The following is a 21,454-nucleotide window of genomic DNA, read 5'->3' on the forward strand; positions in this document are numbered from 1 at the left end:
ATCATGAACTCCTTATTACCAGATTCAGACTTAAATTGAGGGGAAAACCACGAGACCATTCAGGTATGACCTAAATCAAATCCCTTATGATTATACAGTGGAAGTGAGAAATAGATTTAAGGGCCTAGACTTGATTGATAGAGTGCCTGATGAATTATGGAATGAGGTTCATGACACTGTACAGGAGACAGGGATCAAGACCATCCCCATGGAAAAGAAATGCAAAAAAGCAAAATGGCTGTCTGAGGAGGCCTTCCAAATAGCTGTGAAAAGAAGAGAAGCGAAAAGCAAAGGAGAAAAGGAAAGATATAAGCATCTGAATGCAGAGTTCCAAAGAATAGCAAGAAGAGATAAGAAAGCCTTCCTCAGCGATCAGTGCAAAGCTATAGAGGAAAACAAGAGAATGGGAAAGACTAGAGATCTCTTCAAGAAAATTAGAGATACCAAGGGAACATTTCATGCAAAGATGGGCTCAATAAAGGACAGAAATGGTATGGACCTAACAGAAGCAGAAGACATTAAGAAGAGGTGGCAAGAATACACAGAAGAACTATACAAAAAAGATCTTCATGACCCAGATAATCACGATGATGTGATCACTGACCTACAGCCAAACATCCTGGAATGTGAAGTCAAGTGGGCCTTAGAAAGCATCACTAGGAACAAAGCTAGTGGAGGTGATGGAATTCCAGTTGAGCTATTTCAAATCCTGAAAGATGATGCTGTGAAAGTGCTGCACTCAACACGCCAGCAAATTTGGAAAACTCAGCAGTGGCCACAGGATTGGAAAAGGTCAGTTTGCATTCCAATCCCAAAGAAAGGCAACGCCAAAGAATGCTCAAACGACCGCACAATTGCACTCATCTCACACGCTAGTAAAGTAATGCTCAAAATTCTCCAAGCCAGGTTTCAGCAATATGTGAACCATGAACTTCCTGATGTTCAAGCTGGTTTTAGAAAAGGCAGAGGAACCAGAGATCAAATTGCCAACATCCGCTGGATCATGGAAAAAGCAAGAGAGTTCCAGAAAAACATCTATTTCTGCTTTACTGACAATGCCAAAGCCTTTGACTGTGTGGGATCACAGTAAACTGTGGAAAATTCTTCAAGAGATGGGAATACCAGACCACCTGACCTGCCTCTTGAGAAATCTGTATGCAGGTCAGGAGCAACAGAACTGGACATGGAACAACAGACTGGTTCCAATTGGAAAAGGAGTACGTCAAGGCTATATATTGTCACCCTGCTTATTTAACTTCTATGCAGAGTACATCATGAGAAACGCTGGACTGGAAGAAGCACAAGCTGGAATCAAGATGCTGGGAGAAATACCAATAACCTCAGATAGGCAGATGACACCACCCTTATGGCAGAAAGTGAAGAGGAACTAAAAAGCCTCTTGATGAAAGTGAAAGTGGAGAGTGACAAAGTTGGCTTAAAGCTCAACATTCAGAAAACGAAGATCATGGCATCCAGTCCCATCACTTCATGGGAAATGGATGGGAAAACAGTGGAAGCAGTGTCAGACTTTATTTTGGGGGGCTCCAAAATCATTGCAGATTATGGCTGCAGCCATGAAATTAAAAGACGCTTACTCCGTGGAAGGAAAGTTATGACCAACCTAGATAGCATATTCAAAAGTAGAGACATTACTTTGCCAACAAAGGTCCGTCTAGTCAAGGCTATGGTTTTTACTGTGGTCATGTATGGATGTGAGAGTTGGACTGTGAAGAAGGCTGAACGCTGAAGAATTGATGCTTTTGAACTGTGGTGTTGGAGAAGACTCTTGAGAGTCCCTTGGACTGCAAGGAGATCCAACCAGTCCATTCTGAAGGAGATCAGCCCGGGGATTTCTTTGGAAGGAATGATGCTAAAGCTGAAACTCCAGTACTTTGGCCACCTCATGCAAAGAGCTGACTCACTGGCAAAGACTCTGATGCTGGGAGGGATTGGGGACAGGAGGAGAAGGGGACAACAAAGGATGAGGTGACTGGATGGCATCACTGACTCGATGGACGTGAGTCTGAGTGAACTCCGGGAGTTGGTGATGGACAGGGAGGCCTGGCGTGCTGCGATTCATGGGGTCACAAAGAGTCGGACACGACTCAGCAACTGAACTGAACTGAAGAAAGAAAACTCCTAAGAAGAATCTTAATTAAAAATTCCTGAAATTCAAATTCTAAATAACATTAAATTGGATAACACAAGAAGACTGGTCTTCATAAATAAGAAGACAAATATTGCTCTTGTACAGGCAATTTAATATAATTTTAGTATTTTTCTATATCAAGCCATAAATTTAACACAACCCCAATTTGAAAAGTATCAGTATTTTAATTTTTGAAAGAATGAGACATACTGATTCTAAAGTTCGTTGTGGAAAAATAAACAACCAAGACAATTCTGAAAAGGACTAATAATGAAGATGGACAATCTCCAGAAGACATTAACTGAAAAGTGTAACTCTGCTTAATTAGAATATAATACTGGAGAATGAACAGATCCATAGATCGAAACAGAAAGACCAGAAACATCCCCAAATATACAGGGCACCTTCCTACATACAAAAATTCTACAAATTATCAAGAAATGGACCACATACATACATACATAAAAGGAAAATGAGGATAGGATTTGAGCAACTCGGAGAAAAAATAATACAAGTAAATGGCTTTAAAACACATGAAAACAAGTATGAATATACAATGGAACAAATATACAAAGATGTTCACTGCAGTTGTTTTTGTTTTTTAAACAAATATAGACAACATCAATGTCAATAAAAATTAAATAATTTCTCTTTGATGTATTCAAGTTTTTAATGTATTTTCTCCCTCTTTTTGGATTCATTTTAAATGATGAACACAAATCACAGAATCGTATTTACATAATATATACCTTTGTCTTTAATACAGCCACAGAAAGTCCTGGAAGGCCATTACCAAAACATCACTTGAAATTAAAATATATAAGAATCTTACCTTTATCAGCACTACCTAAAAATTCCTTTTTCTTTAAAATGATGTTTTGCTTTATAATGATACATTATCAGATCAATTAATATATTTACACTTTGGAATAAAAACTACATATTGCTTTAAATGTAACATAAGACTTCCACCAAGCAAGACTATAAATAAGTCAAGTTATTCCCAGTGAGACTAACAGAAAAATTTTAAAAGATCCAGGAGAAAACCCACAAAACAGGGCTTTGTGCAATAGGGGTAACAGCGCAGATTTAAGTCAAGTCAGACTATCACTTTAAGTTTATCTTAAGAATCCCTTAGCCCATGTTCATGGCGGACAATCTTCCATTCTGTTGGTTATTCCTGTTTCCTAAGATGATCAGTAACCTCAGGAAAGCAATACTCCAAACCATAACTTAATTTCCTTAATGAAACATGGACAAAGTGCCAGTGACAGTAAATAACACAATCTAAAGAGAAATTAGACATTTGTTGGTATAGAGCTATTAGGTGTTATCAAACAGTCAATTATAGAATTTGTGTCAAATGGGCCTTTAAGGTGTGAATCAATAAGTACTCCACAATGACTACATTAATTCCATGTGCTACTAATTCAAAATATTCAATTCTATAAAAATCTATTAAGTATAGATGGCCTCTTTATATTCAGTCACAGTAATTAAAACTTGTTCTGCATTCTAAAAACAAGGCTAAGATTTATATTTCTAGGATTCATCTTATTCAAAGTTCACTGTTCCTACCAGTAATAAAGTTCTGATAAACTTTATATTTGTATGTTTAAGGAGATTTAACATATCCACATATAAGGAAACAATATTAAAAAGCTTAGTTTTATTTCATATAAATACTTGGATGTGTTATTACCAACCTGTCCTTCCCTTGAAAATTTAAAGGGTGGTTTGTGTTTAATAACACTTGTTGCAAGCCTTAGGAGTCCTGTAAGCCCATCATCTTCTATATTACCATCTTGATGATCGAGGATCTCCCTGCTACAAAAACCACAAGCAAAACAAGATAGGTCATGCAGTTGCTTCCTTTATCTTTATGCAACAAAACTGTCAATTTCACATCAAGTTTTACCTTCGAATGCAGTCAGCCAAATGCCGTGCCAAAGCATCCAGGTCGAGCAGTGTTGTCTTAATACAAAAAGAAAATACAAAATTCAAATACAGATTTTTACATTTAGTATTTCAGTATTTACTAAAACAAAACAAAAAAATCCTTACTTTTAAGTAACAAGAATTCTTCATTAACATGCCAATTAAATTATAAGTATTTAACTACTCTTTACTTATACATAATATCAATAAAATTATAGTTGTAAACACACCATTAATAGTCCTTCAAAAAAAAAATCAATGAATTGTTGGCAATAAATTATGACAGCCATAGCAATTTATTAATGAGAAAACACTAGGTCTGATTTATTTTTTAACAATTTTACTGAGATATAATTCACATACTATACAATTCACCAAGGTTTGCTTCTAATAGCACCTTTTGAAATAAACTTAAATGGACAGTTCACTTCAGAAATCTTTATTCTCATTATAACTGAGCAACAAAATTAAAACAGATTTCATAAAACAGAATCTAATTTAAGAGGGTTCACAGTACAGTGGTTAGGACTCCACGCTTTCAGTGCAGAGGGTGTGGGTTCAGTCCCTGACTGGGGCCATAAAATCTTGAAAGCCATGTGGCACGGCTATAAACAAAAAAGAAGATTCTCAAAGAAACTCAGATAACCAAGAAGGAAAATTACTTTTGACTACCAAGCAAGAAATAACAGATTCCTACTTTAAATAGGCGACCATAGGTTTTAAAAAAAAATTCTATGTCTATCTGGCGTTAGTATTTTATGGACAATGTCAAATACATTAAAATATGCTCTAGGGGGAGGAAGACCTGGAAGCGGTCATCAAAAGCAGTAAGATAAGTAAATACTAGTAATATACAACATGATAAATATCATTAACATTGCTATATGTTATATAAAGTTGTTGAAAGAGTAAAGTGCTCACTACAAGGAAATAAAATCTCTTTCCATTTCTTTAATTTTATATCAGTATGAGATGATAATCTTCAACTATGCTTATTGTGGTAATCATTTCATGATGTATATGTCATTATGCTGTATACTTTAAACTTACACAGTGCTGTATGCCAATTATAACTCAGTAAAACTGAAAGAAAAAATTAAAACAGGTTCAATATTGATTTTTAAATTTCTCAAATGTAAAATAGAATAAGAATTCAGATGTAAACTGCTCCTTAAAATAGAAAGCTCAAACGTTAAAGGACTTTTAAATACATAGTGTATATATTGGACTTTGATTGAAATACATGAAAAAAATTGACAGAAAAGGTTTCCTAAATATTTAAATTTAAATTTTTCAAGTGTTTCTCACTTTTCTGTGAGATCAAGTAGATTTATTTTAGCTTACTAAATTTATAAAAAGGAAAAAAAAAGTTTTTATGTGGCCAAGCTTTTCTTCGAAATGGACTTGTTTTAAATGACTTTGTTAGACAGGAGTATCATTGTAGTCTCATATAACAAAATTAAAAGATCAGAAAACTGATAGTACTCTTTAGCTTAAAAGTGATTTCTATTAACTTCAACTTTACTTTATATACTCAAAATCTACTTACTATTACAGAAATCTGTATATTTAAGGTCTAAATTTCACACTCCAAATAAGATTTTATACCCACAGATCTTACTCTGAAGACACAGGAAACTAAGTACCAAGTAAAGACATTTCAACTAAGGTCAAAATAAAAGGAAGGAATGAGAGCAAAACACAAAGGTACAAATGAAGTAGAAAAACTATGACATTTTCAACTCATTACAGACTGATAAAAATGCCCTTAAGGATAAGGACTTACAAAATTCACAAAGATACATGTACATAATTCATCTCCATTAACAAGTTAATGTAAAATTTTCTGAACATACCTGACTAGCATCCTTTATATGTATGTTGTCAACTAATTTGCACAACAACCAAAAATATTCTTTACATCCAGGTTTTAACATTGGTTCTTCTTCATAATCATCTATCTATCAAAAAAAATTTAAACTTTGTAAAAATAGTTTAAAAGGGGAAAATGAACTTAAAATTATATTTTAAAATCTTTTAGGGTTTATTAAAAAAATTAAATCCTTACAAACTAAACAGTATTCAAAATTTAACCAAAAAATTCTGAAGAAGACACTCCTGGTTTCTTTAAAATTAAAACTACTATGTACATAAGTGAATGATGAGAAGTTTGAGGAAAACATTACTCTCAAATTACTTATAAACTACTTGGAAAAGATATGAATAATGTATAATACTAAATAGTGTAGTGTCAACTAAAAATTCAATGACAATGTGAAAACACAAGAAACCTACAGAAAATGAGTATATATAAATCTACCCACATGTAATGGTCTATTATAGTTTTCAAATCTGAAAAATAAAGAACATTACATTTCTTACACAGTCAATGACAGTAAATATGGAGAAGAAAAATCCTACAATGCATCATATTTCTAGAGATTAGTACAATTTACTTATTAATGGGCCCTGAATTTATTATGTGGGAGAAGGGGTTTACAAGGCTAGCAATGAATAAAGTTGAAAATTCTAAGTATCACAAAGATAAAACAACTGTGATTGAGTAAGGAGAGAGCTACATTTATGATGTTTCTATCATTCAACTTATCAACACAAGGCTCAAAACTTATAAAGACAAATGTTATTTCCAAAACAGAATACCCATGAGATCCCACAGAGCTGAAACCAAAGCACATAGAATCTATCCTTAAAGTGTAACATGGACACAATACGTCACAATGCTATTACTTTAAGAACTATATAACTATCATCCTCCTGGTGAAAACTATAAATAGTAAACAGGTATTCAAAATGACTTGCAAGAATAATATAATGATAAACGTGGGGCAAATGAAAATGCAGAAATAGAAACTGCTGTTGAACACAGTAAAATCTTACTCTGATAGGTTTGAGTGCTTGAGCATCTGGAAGGAACTTCAACAATGTTGAGGCAGCCAGTAGCAGAAAAGAGCGATTGATTGAGTCTCCTCCATCCAGCCCTGATAGAGATAACTTATAAAGACCATTGCAAGACTCATGACGGACTGCAGTCTAAATGAAAAAGCAAGTTCCAAAGATAATCTGAGTCAGTGATAAGAAATTAATCTTAACGTTGCTAGAAATAATATGTTAGATGGCTTCTTTAATAACATATTTTAAAACACAATGTCCTGATCACATACTCAGGCATGTAAATAATACATGATCAAATGAAGTACCCCAAAGTATATACAGCAATATGTAAACACATTTTGGAAATTCCCAAATACGGCCATAAAAAAAAAAAAACTAAATAAATACAAGAACAGACAAATACAAAAAGGATTGATAAGAGATTATTCATAATAATTTACATGATTAAGTAACAAGAAAAATATTTTCAGAACTAGAAGCAACTTAGGAAGTATTTAAACCAAAATATATTACAGATTTTAGAATCTTGTTCAAATGTTAGAATAGTTACCTGGGACAGAGCCAGAACAAGAACACATATGCATTCAATACAAAGCTAATAATTCCAGAAAATGTTCTCTAAAAAAGATGTGAATATCGTGGCTAAGTGTACTAATAAGTGTTTCTACTACTTCATTTAGGATATGGTGTGAGTAACATCAAGATATGATTGGTGAAAATTATACTGACTTCAGTGTCAACAATGAAACAAAAGGAGTATATATAACTTATTGTCAGTCTCTCTTGCATCTAAGGATACTCTCAACTAGATAAAGCAAAATAAATTTCTCTAAAATATAAATTACAATAATAAAGGCTCAAATCTTTCTAAACCCTCAGAAAACAAAAAACCCCAAAGAAACCACTCTGTAAACAAATACTACAAAAAGAAGAAAAACATGAATGCTACACAGTAACATTCACGCTGAAGTGTACATAGTTCAAAATACTCTAGATCTTAAAGGATTAGTAAGTACTTTCCAGGATATATTTATGGAATCACATTCATTTGTTTCCATTAGCTCTTTTTATTATCAGTGCTAATAATATGAAAAAATATGAAGAGTACTGCTAATCTTCAAACTTTAGCTTACCTCAGGAATAAGGAGAGTCAATTTCTTTAGCCAATCTTGTAAATGATCACTATCAGCAAGGCTAGATTTCACTAAAGAACAGCAATGAGCCCAACTCACCAAGAGCCACATAGAATAATGTGAAACTAAAGAAAAATTGGAAAAAAGTTACTATAAAAATTATTATAAAGGCTTGTACTATAAAGAAAACAAAATGTTCATTATTAAAGAAAGGTATTATACGTAAATGTTTCCAGCCATCCAAATCTTTAGTTTCCAGCCATCCAAATCTTTATCTATTAAAAATCAACTTTGTGGAACCCTTACCTTCATGTCTAGACCTGTGATCAGATTGAGCTTTCAAAACTCTGTAAAGTAAAAACATACCACCAGGAATAGTTAAATTCAGCAATGAATTAAAAAATAACTCTATTTCTTACTATATTTATCATTTAACTTTCCCAAAAGATAATAGGTTTTTATGAAAGATACTAATTTATTTTTCCACGGTCTTCATTTTTTGTTTAAAGAATCACTGGCAAAATCTTACTATAACAAACACTAAATGACTTCATATTTAATAAATAAAATCTGAGTGAATCCCATATTGACTTAAGTGCACTCTCACAGTGCCTAAAAATTTGGTTACTGAAGTGACATGCATTACAAACAGAAAGGTTATAATGGTTTAGAATCTAAATATAAGACTTCTAAAAGGAAAAAAATCATACACTGGCATAAAATGACCTTTTTTTTTTGTATGGGTAAGTTCAATTTTCACTGGGAATAGTTAAAAGTAAATTATTGAAAAGTAGAGAAAAATAACTAATTTAATTCTATATTGCTTCAGTTCTATTTTTTCCCCATGATACTTTTAGTAACTTCAGTGGAAAATGTATTACACCTCAATTTAAAGAAAACTAAACAGTAAAAATTTTCAGTTTAATAACACCATTACACAGGAATTTAGGTTCACCTTACAAATAAATTGCTGTTTTTTTTTTTCTTAAGAAAAGCACAGATCTCTAGATACCTACTTTGTTATAATTAAATTTTTATAATTAAAAAACACCTTTGAAAATTTCAAAATCTATATAACTGATTTAAGTAAAAGGTACTGAAAAGTTAAAACTTGTAAGTCAAGATCTGGTCATATTTCATGTTTAACTTTTATCATATTGGCTTAATATATTTAACTTTACCAAGAGCAGCCTACTCATGCACCTTTTAAATCTGCGGCATTTGAAGATTTTTGGTAACAGACAGTAAGTTTTTTCTAACTACCTTAATTGATATAAACCTCCCAGCACCACATAAACTGAAGGTGGGAAGTATATAGAATGTATGTTAGAGGACAGGGAGAAGAAGTTAATAATTATTTATCTGGAGGAGAGTAACTGGTAGTTGGTACAGAAAATCTATTTTCCTCATACAAACCAAGGTCAAGTTACTGCACTTTCTTTGTTTCCCCACATTATCCATTCCTAAGTTTTATAACTAATAGGTGAAGTGCCTGACACTAATAATGGTGAGCAAAATCAGATAAAGTACATACAAAACTATACTGTCAGTGAGGTAAAGCAAGTATTAATCAAGTAATACAAATTCAATAGAGACAAACACTAAAGAAAGACAAACTAAAAAAGAAATAATCTTAAAATAATCATGCTACTTATATTCAACCACTGCTTATGAAGGTGACTTTTAAAAGCATCTAAAAAGAAACAACTAGCTATTAGCCATAAATAAGCACTTTGAAACATGTTTACATGAACTCTGTAAATCATCTGAGTAACAACGGCAAGCTTAAGCCCAACATAACACCTAGAGAAAACAGTACTTGAAAATATTTCTACATGCTTTAATGTATCATTTAAGGTATTTAAGGTATTATTTAAGGTTATTTATTTAAGGTATACAGAGTCAGGTCTTTATGTATTAGCAAATATCATTTATACACTATTAAAATTTTGTACATTATTTTTTAAAAATCGCCAATGTAGCCCAAATAAATTGGATCATATGACAGGTTTAAACTATATTCTTAAATAAATATTTCCAGCTTTATCTACTGAGAGCCCAGAAGAAAGTTAACATTAGGAGCCATGAGTATCCATATTTCACTGGTTCCACGCCAACAACTAGGGCTTCCTAAACACTGATTCCAGAACTAAGGCATATAAGCAAAGTGAACAGTAATAGTAATGAATTATCTTGCATTAAAAAATCCAACTTGATACTAAATAAAAGGAAGAGAAAGCTCTTCCTCACAATAAAATGTCAACTAATAAACATAAAATGAATGGCTGAGTTAGAAAATCACTAGTTTGCAAACACTGTACTGATACTTAATTCAGGCAAGATTCATCATCACTGTAATCCATAGGGTAGTTTTAATTAGAAAAATCAGAAACTTCACTGTAGAGAAATCTGGATGAAACCAGACTGACTGATCAAAATCACTAATAATAAGACAAACTGCTATCACTGGGATGTATTGGGAAAGATATGCTACTTAAGGAGTATTCCTGCTAAAAGGTATAGTCTGAATTTAATTGTAAGGAACAATCAGGAAAACCTAAACCGAAAGGTGTTATAAAAGAACTGTCCTGGGATGCTCAAAAATGTCTGTTACATGAAAGAAAGGATAAGAAAAATCCCCTATTACAGGAAATGGAAGAAATATGACTATTAAACATAGTATGTTATCCTGGATGAGGAAAAAATTGCTATAAAGAATATTAATGGGGAAATTTGAGTATGGATAAGATGTTAGATAATATTATATCAATGTTGAATTGTATTTCACTATAGTGGTCAGGAAACTGTCCTGGGTCTTAGGAAACACATCAAACTATTTATGGGTAAGTGACCATATGTCTAAACTCTTACAGAATTTAGGATAACCTGTAAATAAACGTGTGCACAGGGACACCCACAGAAAATGCTATAAAAACTTGCAAAACGTTGGTAACAATATGCAAGTCTTAATGAATGATATGAAAGTGCACTAAAATACCCTAACCATTTATCTATTAGATTTCAAGTTTTTCCAGATTAAAATTTTTAAACACTGTATTCTTACTATACATACATACATAATATAAAAACATCATACCTAGGAGCCAGATTATCATATGTATAAGCAACAGACATAAGTCGCTGAATCAAACTGGTTCCTTGGACAAGAACAAGAAATACCTTTAAAATAAAAACATTTTTAAAAAAATCTGTAAGTACACTAAAGCACAAAACTGCATTTTAAACAGACTCCATATTACTTTGATTTTTATTTATAAAAATATAAGGAATACTCTAAAAATGGTTATTGGAAAATACTACAAAAGTATTAAATACTAGAAAAACAGATTTTCATAAACAAACGTAAGAATAACAACTTTAAAAAGAAAATAATAAAAATTTAGAAAATACACAGGCAAATCCTCTCTATTTGGTCCACAGATTATCTATTTGGCCCACAAATTATCTGCATGTCACCCAACAGTGCAAGAAAAATTATACATTATACATGCCAGTGATTTTGGGGGGCAGTAGATGAAGTAACATTTTTCACTTGAAATAAAACTATAGTTAACCAAGCTTGGAATCCAGATCTAAAATCCTGAGGTTCAACATTAGTTGACTTATTTTCAAGCTGTATGACTCTAATACTAAATTTCTCAGTTCTTAATCTATATAATAGAAAAAATATTTGCTAACTTAATAAAGAATTATTAAATTCTTTCTGCAGGCCCAAACTCATTCTGGCCACTAAACTCTAAAAAGCACTGTTCCTATCCTGGGGAAGTTAGTCCATGTAGCAGATAACATACAAAGCATTGCAGGAGCTTCCCTGGTGGCTCAGTGGAGAAGAGTTTGACCACCAATACAGGAGACACAGGCTTGATCCCTGATCTGGGAGGGTCCCACATGCCATGGAACTAAGCCCATAAGCCACAACTATTGAGCCCACATTCTAGAGCCTAGGAGCTGCAACTACTGAGCCCATATGCCACAACTACTGAAGCCTGCGTGCCCTACAGCCTGTGCTGCACAACAAGGGAGGCATCGGCAATGACAAGCCTGCACACTGCAACTAAAGAGTAGCTCCTGCTTGCTACAGCTAGAGAAAAGCCCTTGCAGCAACAAAGACACAGAGCAGACAAAAATACAGTACTTAAAAAAAAAAAAAAAAAAAAAGGCACTGCAACACAAGTATATGCAATGTGCCAAATGATCAACAGAAGAGAGCAGCAACTAAAGCTGTCCCGGACAAAATAAGGAGATCTTTAAGAAAAACTATATTTAAGTTTGGAGGCTAATGGATACATGTATATGTATCGCTGAGTCCCTTTCCGGTTTCCCTGACTCATCACAATATTGTTGATTGGCTTTATCCCAATACAAAATAAAAAGTTTAAAAAAAAAAAGACAAGCTATACCTAGGCTGGAATTTGAAAGTTAAATTTGGAATCTGAAACTTCCAAAAGGCTACTGAAGGATAATAAATGAAATATTGCATGACAATAAATTAGTAAAGGAATTAGTGTTTCTTTCTATTAGATGACTTTGTCTCGAGAAAAAGAGTAACAAAAATTTCCCCTCAAATAGCTTAGATTTACATACTATGCTCTAATTATTAATGATAAACAAAGGAAAAAAATATATCATATGCTCTTTTTCTAAACTAGAACTATAATATTGGCATATGCATAGAAAAAAATATGCACATAAAAAGAGAATCCATGGTAATGACCTGTGACTCTGGGGAAGGTTCATTTGTATATTCTTTTTTGCCACATCACAGTTTGCAGGATCTTAGCTCCCTGACCAGGGACGGAACCTGAGTCCTCAGCAGTGAAAGTGCAGAGTCCTAATCACTGAGCAGTTAGGGAATTTCCTCAATTGTACATTCTAAGTATTTTTAGTAATTATGTACTTGAACAAATTTTTTTTAGCCAATTATTTAAAAATCCCATATATGAGTATATGTATTTTATTTTTCTATCAGTAACAACTCATTGCTCTGAAGTTTCTTGAACAGGTATGAGGTAAGCTGCTGTCCTCAAATGATTACAATTTAAGGAACAGACCGAGTAAAAACTTATCTTCAACCTTCCCCGGTTCAGTTCACTGACAGAAACAGTGGAAGGGCAAATATTTGATTGTATGAACAACAGAATCCACAGTCAGAAAGATTTAATTTTATTGCTGGATGTGCTGGTTATCGTGCCACTTTTGTTCAGCTCCAAACCCACCATACTGTGAACTTGCTCTGCCATTATAATGGCTGGTAAATTTCTCCTCAGCCAGCTGGCTTTCTTTTAAGTTTGTCAACCTGGGATACTTGAGAGATACCTTACGTGCTTTTTCTTGTTTGTTTTGTATTGGGGTTTTTTTCTTGGTTGTGCCATGCAGCTTGTGGGATCTTAGTTCCTGACCAAGGATCAAACCTGGGCCCCTGGGTGGTAAAAGCATGAAGCTCTAACCACTGAACCACCAGGGAATTCTTGTTTTTTTGTTAACACTGTTCCAAAAGTATTTTAACCAGATGAGGAAACTGATTTCAGAATCAGTAACAGAATGACTTCCTCAGAGGCCTAAACTCCAGTTCAGCAAGATCCCATCTATAGGCTTCTCACTTCTGGTAGTTATAATCTTTTACATATATTCCTCAAAAATATGTGAAATTGCCTGCATTACCTTAACATTCCCTTTTTAAATTATAGCCCTTCAAAACATGGGATTCTCTGATGGCTCAATGGAAAAGAATCCACCCGCCAATGCAGAAGTCACGGGTTCAATTCCTATGTCGCGAAGATCCCCTGGAGAGGGAAATGGAACCCACTCTAGTATTCTTGTCTGGGAAAAATCCCAGATGGGGGCTACAGTCCAGGGAGTCACAAAAGAATCGGACACAACTTAGTAACTAAACAACTCTGAAACATACGAATAAAATTAGTTCTCAATTTTAAATCTACTCTGTTGGAATACCTAGTGTAGTTTGTTTTTCTGAATGGATCCTCCATTCAGCATAAAAATTATTGAGACCAACTAATCAACTCAACTCTACAGTTAGATAACATATAGAATGGCATAAAATTCAATCTGTAATTTGGATGATGAACTGAAAAGTTTTACTCCTTCATAATTGCTACTGCTTTAAAATAAATGAAGGCATAACTTCTGCTGTGAGGTCATACTGTGGTGATTTAGGATAGCATTTCATAGATATCAGTGTTGTTCATTTTGTAAAATCAAACAAATTCTCTTAAAAGACAAGTGTTTTACTACAGTTTAATGGTAACGTTTCTACTTTACCTCTGTTAATCTTGGTATATGAAGACCCTTAGCATGATCACCAGCAGCCTTTCTTGATTTGCCAGGCCATGTTCTTTTCCTATGGCTTTCTGCTATACCAGACCAGGCAAAGACATCATGATAAGCTAAATCCAAATCAGATGGATCTACTGCAAACTGGCATATTAACTTCAGCAAGCAAGCAAGACAGTCTAGCTGCCACTGTGGATAAGAAGAAAATGTTATTTACCTAATTTCCATTAATTTCACATGGCCACCATACAAACTGAAATTAAAGACTAGAAAATGAAAATAATTATAGCTAGTACTTAATCCATGAGGTAATGAAATTTTTCCTGTTCATGTATTACGGTTAATAACAACCCAATCTTACAAAAATAGACACTAGATAACTAAAATGTGTATTCGATGAAATGAAAACGATACTTGTATTTCTATCATGAAATAATCATACAAATGCATATAATAACAAGATACAAAAAATACTGCTTGGAATGAACTGAAATAATAAAACTATTAAAATACTTTACCTACAAAACTAGCATTAAGGGCAAAAATATTAGAAGCTGTCTCTCCACATTAAGTGGCATATACTCTAATATTTGGGAGTGAAAACTATTCTCAATAATTTGATAACTTTTCAATTGAAATTTTGTACTTTACAAATGTACATGTAAAATAAAATAAGTACCTCATCAATAAGATACTGCTTAGTATGGAAAGTAAAATTTCTAACTGATTTAAAGCTCTACATTAAAATTTTTTAAATAAAACAATTCCTTCAAATAAATAAGAACATCATCTATGTATGAGAGCTTTCTCTTCAATGGTCCTTGTTCTCTTCTTTTCCTAATACTTCTACTAAATGTTACAACTATACCAATATACCAGGAAACACAGCAATACTATGTAACTGATTTTTCAAGAAAAGTATCACAAAATTTCAGTGAGAAAAAAATTTCTTCACACAAACAGTGCTAGAAAAATTGGATAGCCATATGGAAAAATAAAACCTCACCCTCATTCTACATATTCAAAAGTTAACTCAAAATATATCACAGATCTAAATGTAAAAGGTCACTATAAAATTTACACAACACATAGAATATCTTTGTGACCTTAGAAAAAAGGTTTCTTAGCTAGGATTAAAACTGAAAACTTCTCTGCTTAAAAGACACTGTAAATATAAAGAAAAGACAAACCACAGATTGAATGCAAATATTCTTAATACATATACTTGACCAAAAAAACTTGTCCAAATTCATTAAGGAAAAAAGTCTTACAGCTCTTTACTAAGAGAAAAAAACAAAACAAAAATCCCTAAGATATTTACAGACACTTTACAAAAGAAGATAAAAAAACATGGTCCAAATGAAATGTTAATGGGGAAATTTATAACTATGTTTACATTAAAAAACAAGAAGGTTCTCATTAATCTAACTTTAGAGGTTAACAAACTAGAAAAAGAAGAACAAACTACACCCAAGGCTAGTAGTTGCAAAAAGGAGATAATAAAAATCAAAACAGAGATAAATAAAATAGGGAATAAGAAAACCTAAAGAAAAAAAATCACTGAAAATCAAAGCTGGTTCTTAAAAAAGAACAAAATTGACAAACCTTTAGCTAGGAGGACTAAGAAACAAGAAGAACCAAATTACTGAAATCAGAAATAGAAGTGGGACCATTTCAACTAATTTTACAGAAATAAAAAAGATTTTAAGAGAGTACTACAAACAACTGTTACGTCCCCAAACTCAATACACTATACAAAATTAACAAATTTTTTGAAACACAAAACTTATAAAAATTCAATAAAAAAGAAACAGAAAATCTGAACAGACTTATAACTAGTGAGGAGATTGATTCCATTATCAAAAATCTCCCAAAAAACAAAAGTCCTGGACCTGACAGCTTCACTAATAAATTCTAACAAACATAAAGAAGAACTAATGCCAATAATCCTCAAACTTTCCCAAAAACTGAAGAGGGAACTCTGTAACTCATTTGATGAAGCAAGCATTAACTCTGATACCAAAGCCAGACAAAAGACACTACAAGAAAATTACAGGCTAATATTCTTTATGAATATTCATGTAAAAGTCCTCAACAAAATATTAGTAAACAGAATTCAGCAATATAGTAAAAGGATGACCAAGTGGGATTTACTCTTAGAATGCAAGGATAGTTTGACATATGAGCACTGATCAATGTAAATACTCCATATTAACAAAATGAAGGAAAAGACTACATTATCTTGATTACTGCTGAAAAAAGCATTTGACAAAATTCAACACCCTTTTATGATAAAAAATACTCAATGAAATAGGAACAGAAGGAAACTAGTGCAACATAATAAACAAAAGTCATATTGAAAAACTCAGTGAAAATCATACTCAATGGTGAAAGACTGAAAGCTTTTCTTCTAAGATCAGGAGCAATGCAAGGACAATTGCTTTCATCACTTCTATTCAATACCATAGAGTTAAGTTTCAGCCTGAGCAATACACACAAAAAATAAAAGGCATCAAAATTAGAAAGGAAGAAGTAAATTTATCTGTTTGTTACTGATGCAGAAAACCCTAAAGACTCCATGTAAAACCTGTTAAAACTAATAAATGATCTCAGCAAAGTAGAAGGATACAAAGTCAACACACAGAATTCAGTTGTACATGAACAATGAACAATATGAAAAGGCAATGACAGAAACAATTTCATTTAAAATAGCATCCAAAAGAATAAAATACCTAGGAAGGAACTTAACCAAGGAGCTGAAAGACTTCTACAATGAAAGCTAAAAAAGTTGCTCAAAGAAATTAAAGACAAATAAATGGAAACATATCCTGCATTTATGGACTGGAAGACTTATTATTAAAATATCAATACCATCCAAAATCACTGCAGATGGTGACTGCAGCCATGAAATTAAAAGACGCTTACTCCTTGGAAGGAAAGTTATGACTAACCTAGACAGCATACTGAAAAGCAGAGACATTACTTTGCCAACAAAGGTCCATCTAGTCAAGGCTATGGTTTTTACTGTGGTCATGTATGGATGTGAGAGTTGGACTGTGAAGAAAGCTGAGTGCTGAAGAATTGATGCTTTTGAACTGTGGTGTTGGAGAAGACTCTTGAGAGTCCCTTGGACTGCAGGGAGATCCAACCAGTCCATTCTGAAGGAGATCAGCCCTGGGATTTCTTTGGAAAGAATGATGCTAAAGCTGAAACTCCAGTACTTTGGCCAACTCATGTGAAGAGTTGACTCATTGGAAAAGACTCTGATGCTGGGAGGGATTGGGGGCAGGAGGAGAAGGGGACGACAGAGGATGAGATGGCTGGATGGCATCACCCATTCGATGGACATGGGTTTGGGTGAACTCTGGGAGTTGGTGATGGACAGGGAAGCCTGGCGTGCTGCAATTCATGGGGTCACAAAGAGTCAGATATGACCGAGCGACTGAACTGAACTGAACCACCCAAAGTGACCTACAGATTCAATGCAATCCCTAACAAAATCCTAATGATGATTTTTGAAGAAACAGAAAAATTCATTCTAAAATTCACAAGGAATCTCAAGGAACTCCAAACAGACAATCTTGAAAGAAAAGGACAAACCTGGAGGACACACACTTTCTGATTTAAAAACTTACTACAAAGTTACAGTAACTGATACCAGTGAAGTACTGGCATAAAGATAGCTTTAAAAAAAGAATGGAACTGAGAGCCCCAAAACAAACCCTCATCTATATGGTTAAATGATTTTTGATAAGGATGCCATGAACATTCACTGTGGCAAAAGGAGTCTTTTCACAGAAAGATGGTGGAAACCTGCATCTCCACATGCAAAAGAATGAAGTTGAAGCTTTACCTAACAACAATTAACTCAAAGTGAATCAAGGATCCAAATATAAGACCTAAAAAACAATAAAAATCTTGAAAGAAAACACAGAACCAAAGGGTCATGACACTGTATTTAGCAATGATGTCTTGGAGAGTATACCAAAAACTCAAGTAACAAAAGAAAAAACAGAAAAATTGGACTTCATGAAAATTTAGTTTGTGAATCGTAAGACTATTCACAGTGTTCTTTAATATATTGAGAGATACATTATGAATAGTGGATCTCAGTCAATCTGAAAGCAATTTATGTCTCAGGCAAACTAGCCATCTCAAGCGTTGCGAAGCTACAATGTGTGCCATATGGTAGTAAATTTTTCTTAATACTTCATAAAAGTATCCATAATTTTAAAGCAAAACAGAGAAAATCTTTAGCACATGATTACCTGTAAACTTTATTCAAAGAAAACACATAAGTTTTTAAGCAAAAGTCCTATGAACAACATATAACTATTCTAAAATTTTTAAATTCTCTCACTTTGTCTGAGAACTAAAAGGCACCTTATAATTCTGAAAGAGTAGTGAGAAAACTAAAACACAACAATAAAACACAACAAAAGACATCCGAGTTTTAAAAGTCAAAAAACAACAATTACTATTGCAGAGGTATTTATTCTAAGGAGGAAAATATCTGTAGCAAAATATGTAAAATAAAAATGGCAAAGAAGTATTGAAACCAATGGTAAGATTAACAAAATCTTAACAGATAGCAATACCTGTCTTAAAAAGTATATATTTTTTAATATACTGGATGCAGCAGCACTCAATAATAAATCAAGAACATCTGACTCCTGGACTCTAAAGTAATTCTAAAAAACAAGTACTAAGAAATTAATTTTTGAATGCAATGTTTTATAATGCTATTCTGCTTTGCTGGAGGTCAGGAAACGAGCATACCTTCCATTTCAGACAAAACTAGATTACAGAATTTGGTCCATCATTATGAATTTTAAAATATTCCACAAGTAAGCAATTTTATTTTCCTAATATTATAGGACAGTGCTTCTTCAAGTTAACAGCAGTAAGTACTATTTCCTAAAACTTCCATTTTGTTAAAGATCAATAATTTTGTAAAATACTATTAAAAAATACTGTATCAATGTCCAATTGCTATAAAAATTTCTAAAGGCTTACTCTCAAATTCTGTACCTATTTCATTGCAGACCAGTCACAAATGGTCTGGAAATATATTTTTGAGTAGTGCTGCTTAAAGGAAAAAATGGTCAAAACAAAAAAAAGAATATTTTCAAAAAACTAAAGACATAAACCAAGTTTTTCTTAAAAACCATCCCAAATTTTAAGACTATATAAACATTAATATATAACTTACCAAGCTAAAGAAAAAATGTTCATGAATTATAGTTCAGCACCATTAATATTAGCACTTAAAATTTGTACAGAGTTGACACTGAGAACTCTTACTGAATAATTAGCTCACCAGATTCCTTATTTTTCCTTAAATTTATTTCTACTGTACTCCACCCTCCTTTACTACAATAAAGTTTGCAGGAAAAGTTACACTTGCAAGTGGTTCATGGATTTGGCTTATAGAAGTGGCAATCAGCTACTGTAACTGGTTGAAAGGGTGAATTTTCACTTACCACAGTCCAGGATTCCTGCTCTTTTGGCTCTAGAATTCCAGAATTAAAAATTTCTAACAACTGTTGAAGTCCTCCAGCAGCAACAAACTGTAAGCAATTGCAAGAGTATGGTAAGAGGAAAGCAGCTACATAATGCAGTAAAATCTGCTTTTTAATTCAGTGACTGGATGTGTGTTTATGTCTGTGTGTGTAAGTAAAATACTATGTATCTTTCATTTAGGAAATTATTCTTTGGCTTAAATAACCAATATAACTTGTATACAATAAAGTAACAACAGCTAATTTTCAAGAATTTTTTGAAAAGATTCTTACAAAAATCTATATACATACTTTGTATTCCATTAACCATTTAATTTCAGGCACTGGGATGTCCTAACACAGTACTCTAATGAAGGAAAAAAAAGTGCTAAAAACAGAAGCACCAAGGCCTTAAATAATCTCAGTTTATTAATGTGATTAAAGTAATATATAATTTAAAAATCATGCTTTATTTAAATGGTACGTTACTTTAAAACAATAATTATGGTACCTACTTTTGGTACACGAGATCAATTATTTTTACCAAGACACTGTAAAACATGTATTATCAAACCTTGCAACTCCAGGAATTTTTACTGTTTTCCACTTGATCCTCACTTGAATCATCTGAATCTGGATAGAGATCACTATAACTTCCCTGTGGGAATGGCAAAAATAAATAAGGAAGGGTGGCAGGAGGATTAAAAGATAATGTACTCTGGAATTTTGCTCCAGAGAGAAAACAAGCATTTGATGATAATAATGGAAATGCAGTCACCGTTGACTCTCTCCTTATTCTTCTGTTAGGTTTTCCCAGTGCTTCAATAATTTCCAGGGCATATAACAGCTTGTGAGCACTTTTAATTTTGAGCAGTTCTTTCCAATTAAGTCCATCATTGCTCTTAAATTAAAAAAAGAAAAAAGGTTTCTCAAACCAACTTCCTAAGAGAACCACACCTCCTCCCCAAACCCAGGGGCGGGGCGGGGTGGTGAAGACTAAAGAAACTGACACTATATATAAAAACTCAAATATTACATATACGAAGGGCAATATATAATTGGAACTAACCATATGCTTAAAATACCAATTATTCCTTAAATTTTGCTAAAATTAATATATAATAGCAGCATAGGAAAAAAATATATCTGTTATCCTCCAAAACAGTTGAGGTAATTTACCATCTTCTGAATAAAAAACACACAGCCTAACTGAATGTGTCAACTTTTAAGGATACAGTAGTACAGTGTGTATATAATATTTATGTGACACCTACCCATTTAAAAAGTCATATACAAACACACAAACTTTAAAATATTATTCTACTCTCAATTTATAAGTGCTATTCACACTTAGTGTGCACGCTGAACAATGTTATTTACAGAGCTACAATGAGTCAACTCCCATTTTCTAGGCCCAATTTCTTCAAAGTGAATGCCTTAAAATCACGTAAAGAATCACCTAAAGTGAAGTTGCTCAGTCATGTCAGACTCTTTGCAACCCCATGGAC

General features: G+C 33.0%; 1 protein-coding gene across 7 annotated transcripts in view; it reads right to left on the reverse strand.

The window, feature by feature from the left end:
- USP34 (ubiquitin specific peptidase 34) overlaps positions 1-21,454 on the reverse strand; it is a 240,420-nt gene that overhangs the window by 64,535 nt on the left and 154,431 nt on the right. For all 7 annotated transcript variants that reach the window (XR_011569295.1, XM_070798851.1, XM_019970352.2 and 4 more), the window contains 11 exons: positions 20,725-20,847; positions 20,521-20,604; positions 19,929-20,015; positions 14,434-14,634; positions 11,231-11,313; positions 8,440-8,480; positions 8,134-8,258; positions 6,986-7,138; positions 5,944-6,048; positions 4,068-4,123; positions 3,856-3,976 (listed from right to left, as the gene is read on the reverse strand). Coding sequence is in view for 6 of the 7 variants with exons in the window: in XM_070798851.1 (XP_070654952.1) it covers positions 3,856-3,976; positions 4,068-4,123; positions 5,944-6,048; positions 6,986-7,138; positions 8,134-8,258; positions 8,440-8,480; positions 11,231-11,313; positions 14,434-14,634; positions 19,929-20,015; positions 20,521-20,604; positions 20,725-20,847 (1,179 nt within the window). In the remaining variant the exon portion in view is untranslated. The remainder of the gene's footprint in view (positions 1-3,855; positions 3,977-4,067; positions 4,124-5,943; positions 6,049-6,985; positions 7,139-8,133; positions 8,259-8,439; positions 8,481-11,230; positions 11,314-14,433; positions 14,635-19,928; positions 20,016-20,520; positions 20,605-20,724; positions 20,848-21,454) is intronic.

This window comes from Bos indicus, chromosome 11 (assembly GCF_029378745.1).
Source record: "Bos indicus isolate NIAB-ARS_2022 breed Sahiwal x Tharparkar chromosome 11, NIAB-ARS_B.indTharparkar_mat_pri_1.0, whole genome shotgun sequence".
Taxonomy (NCBI): domain Eukaryota; kingdom Metazoa; phylum Chordata; class Mammalia; order Artiodactyla; family Bovidae; genus Bos; species Bos indicus.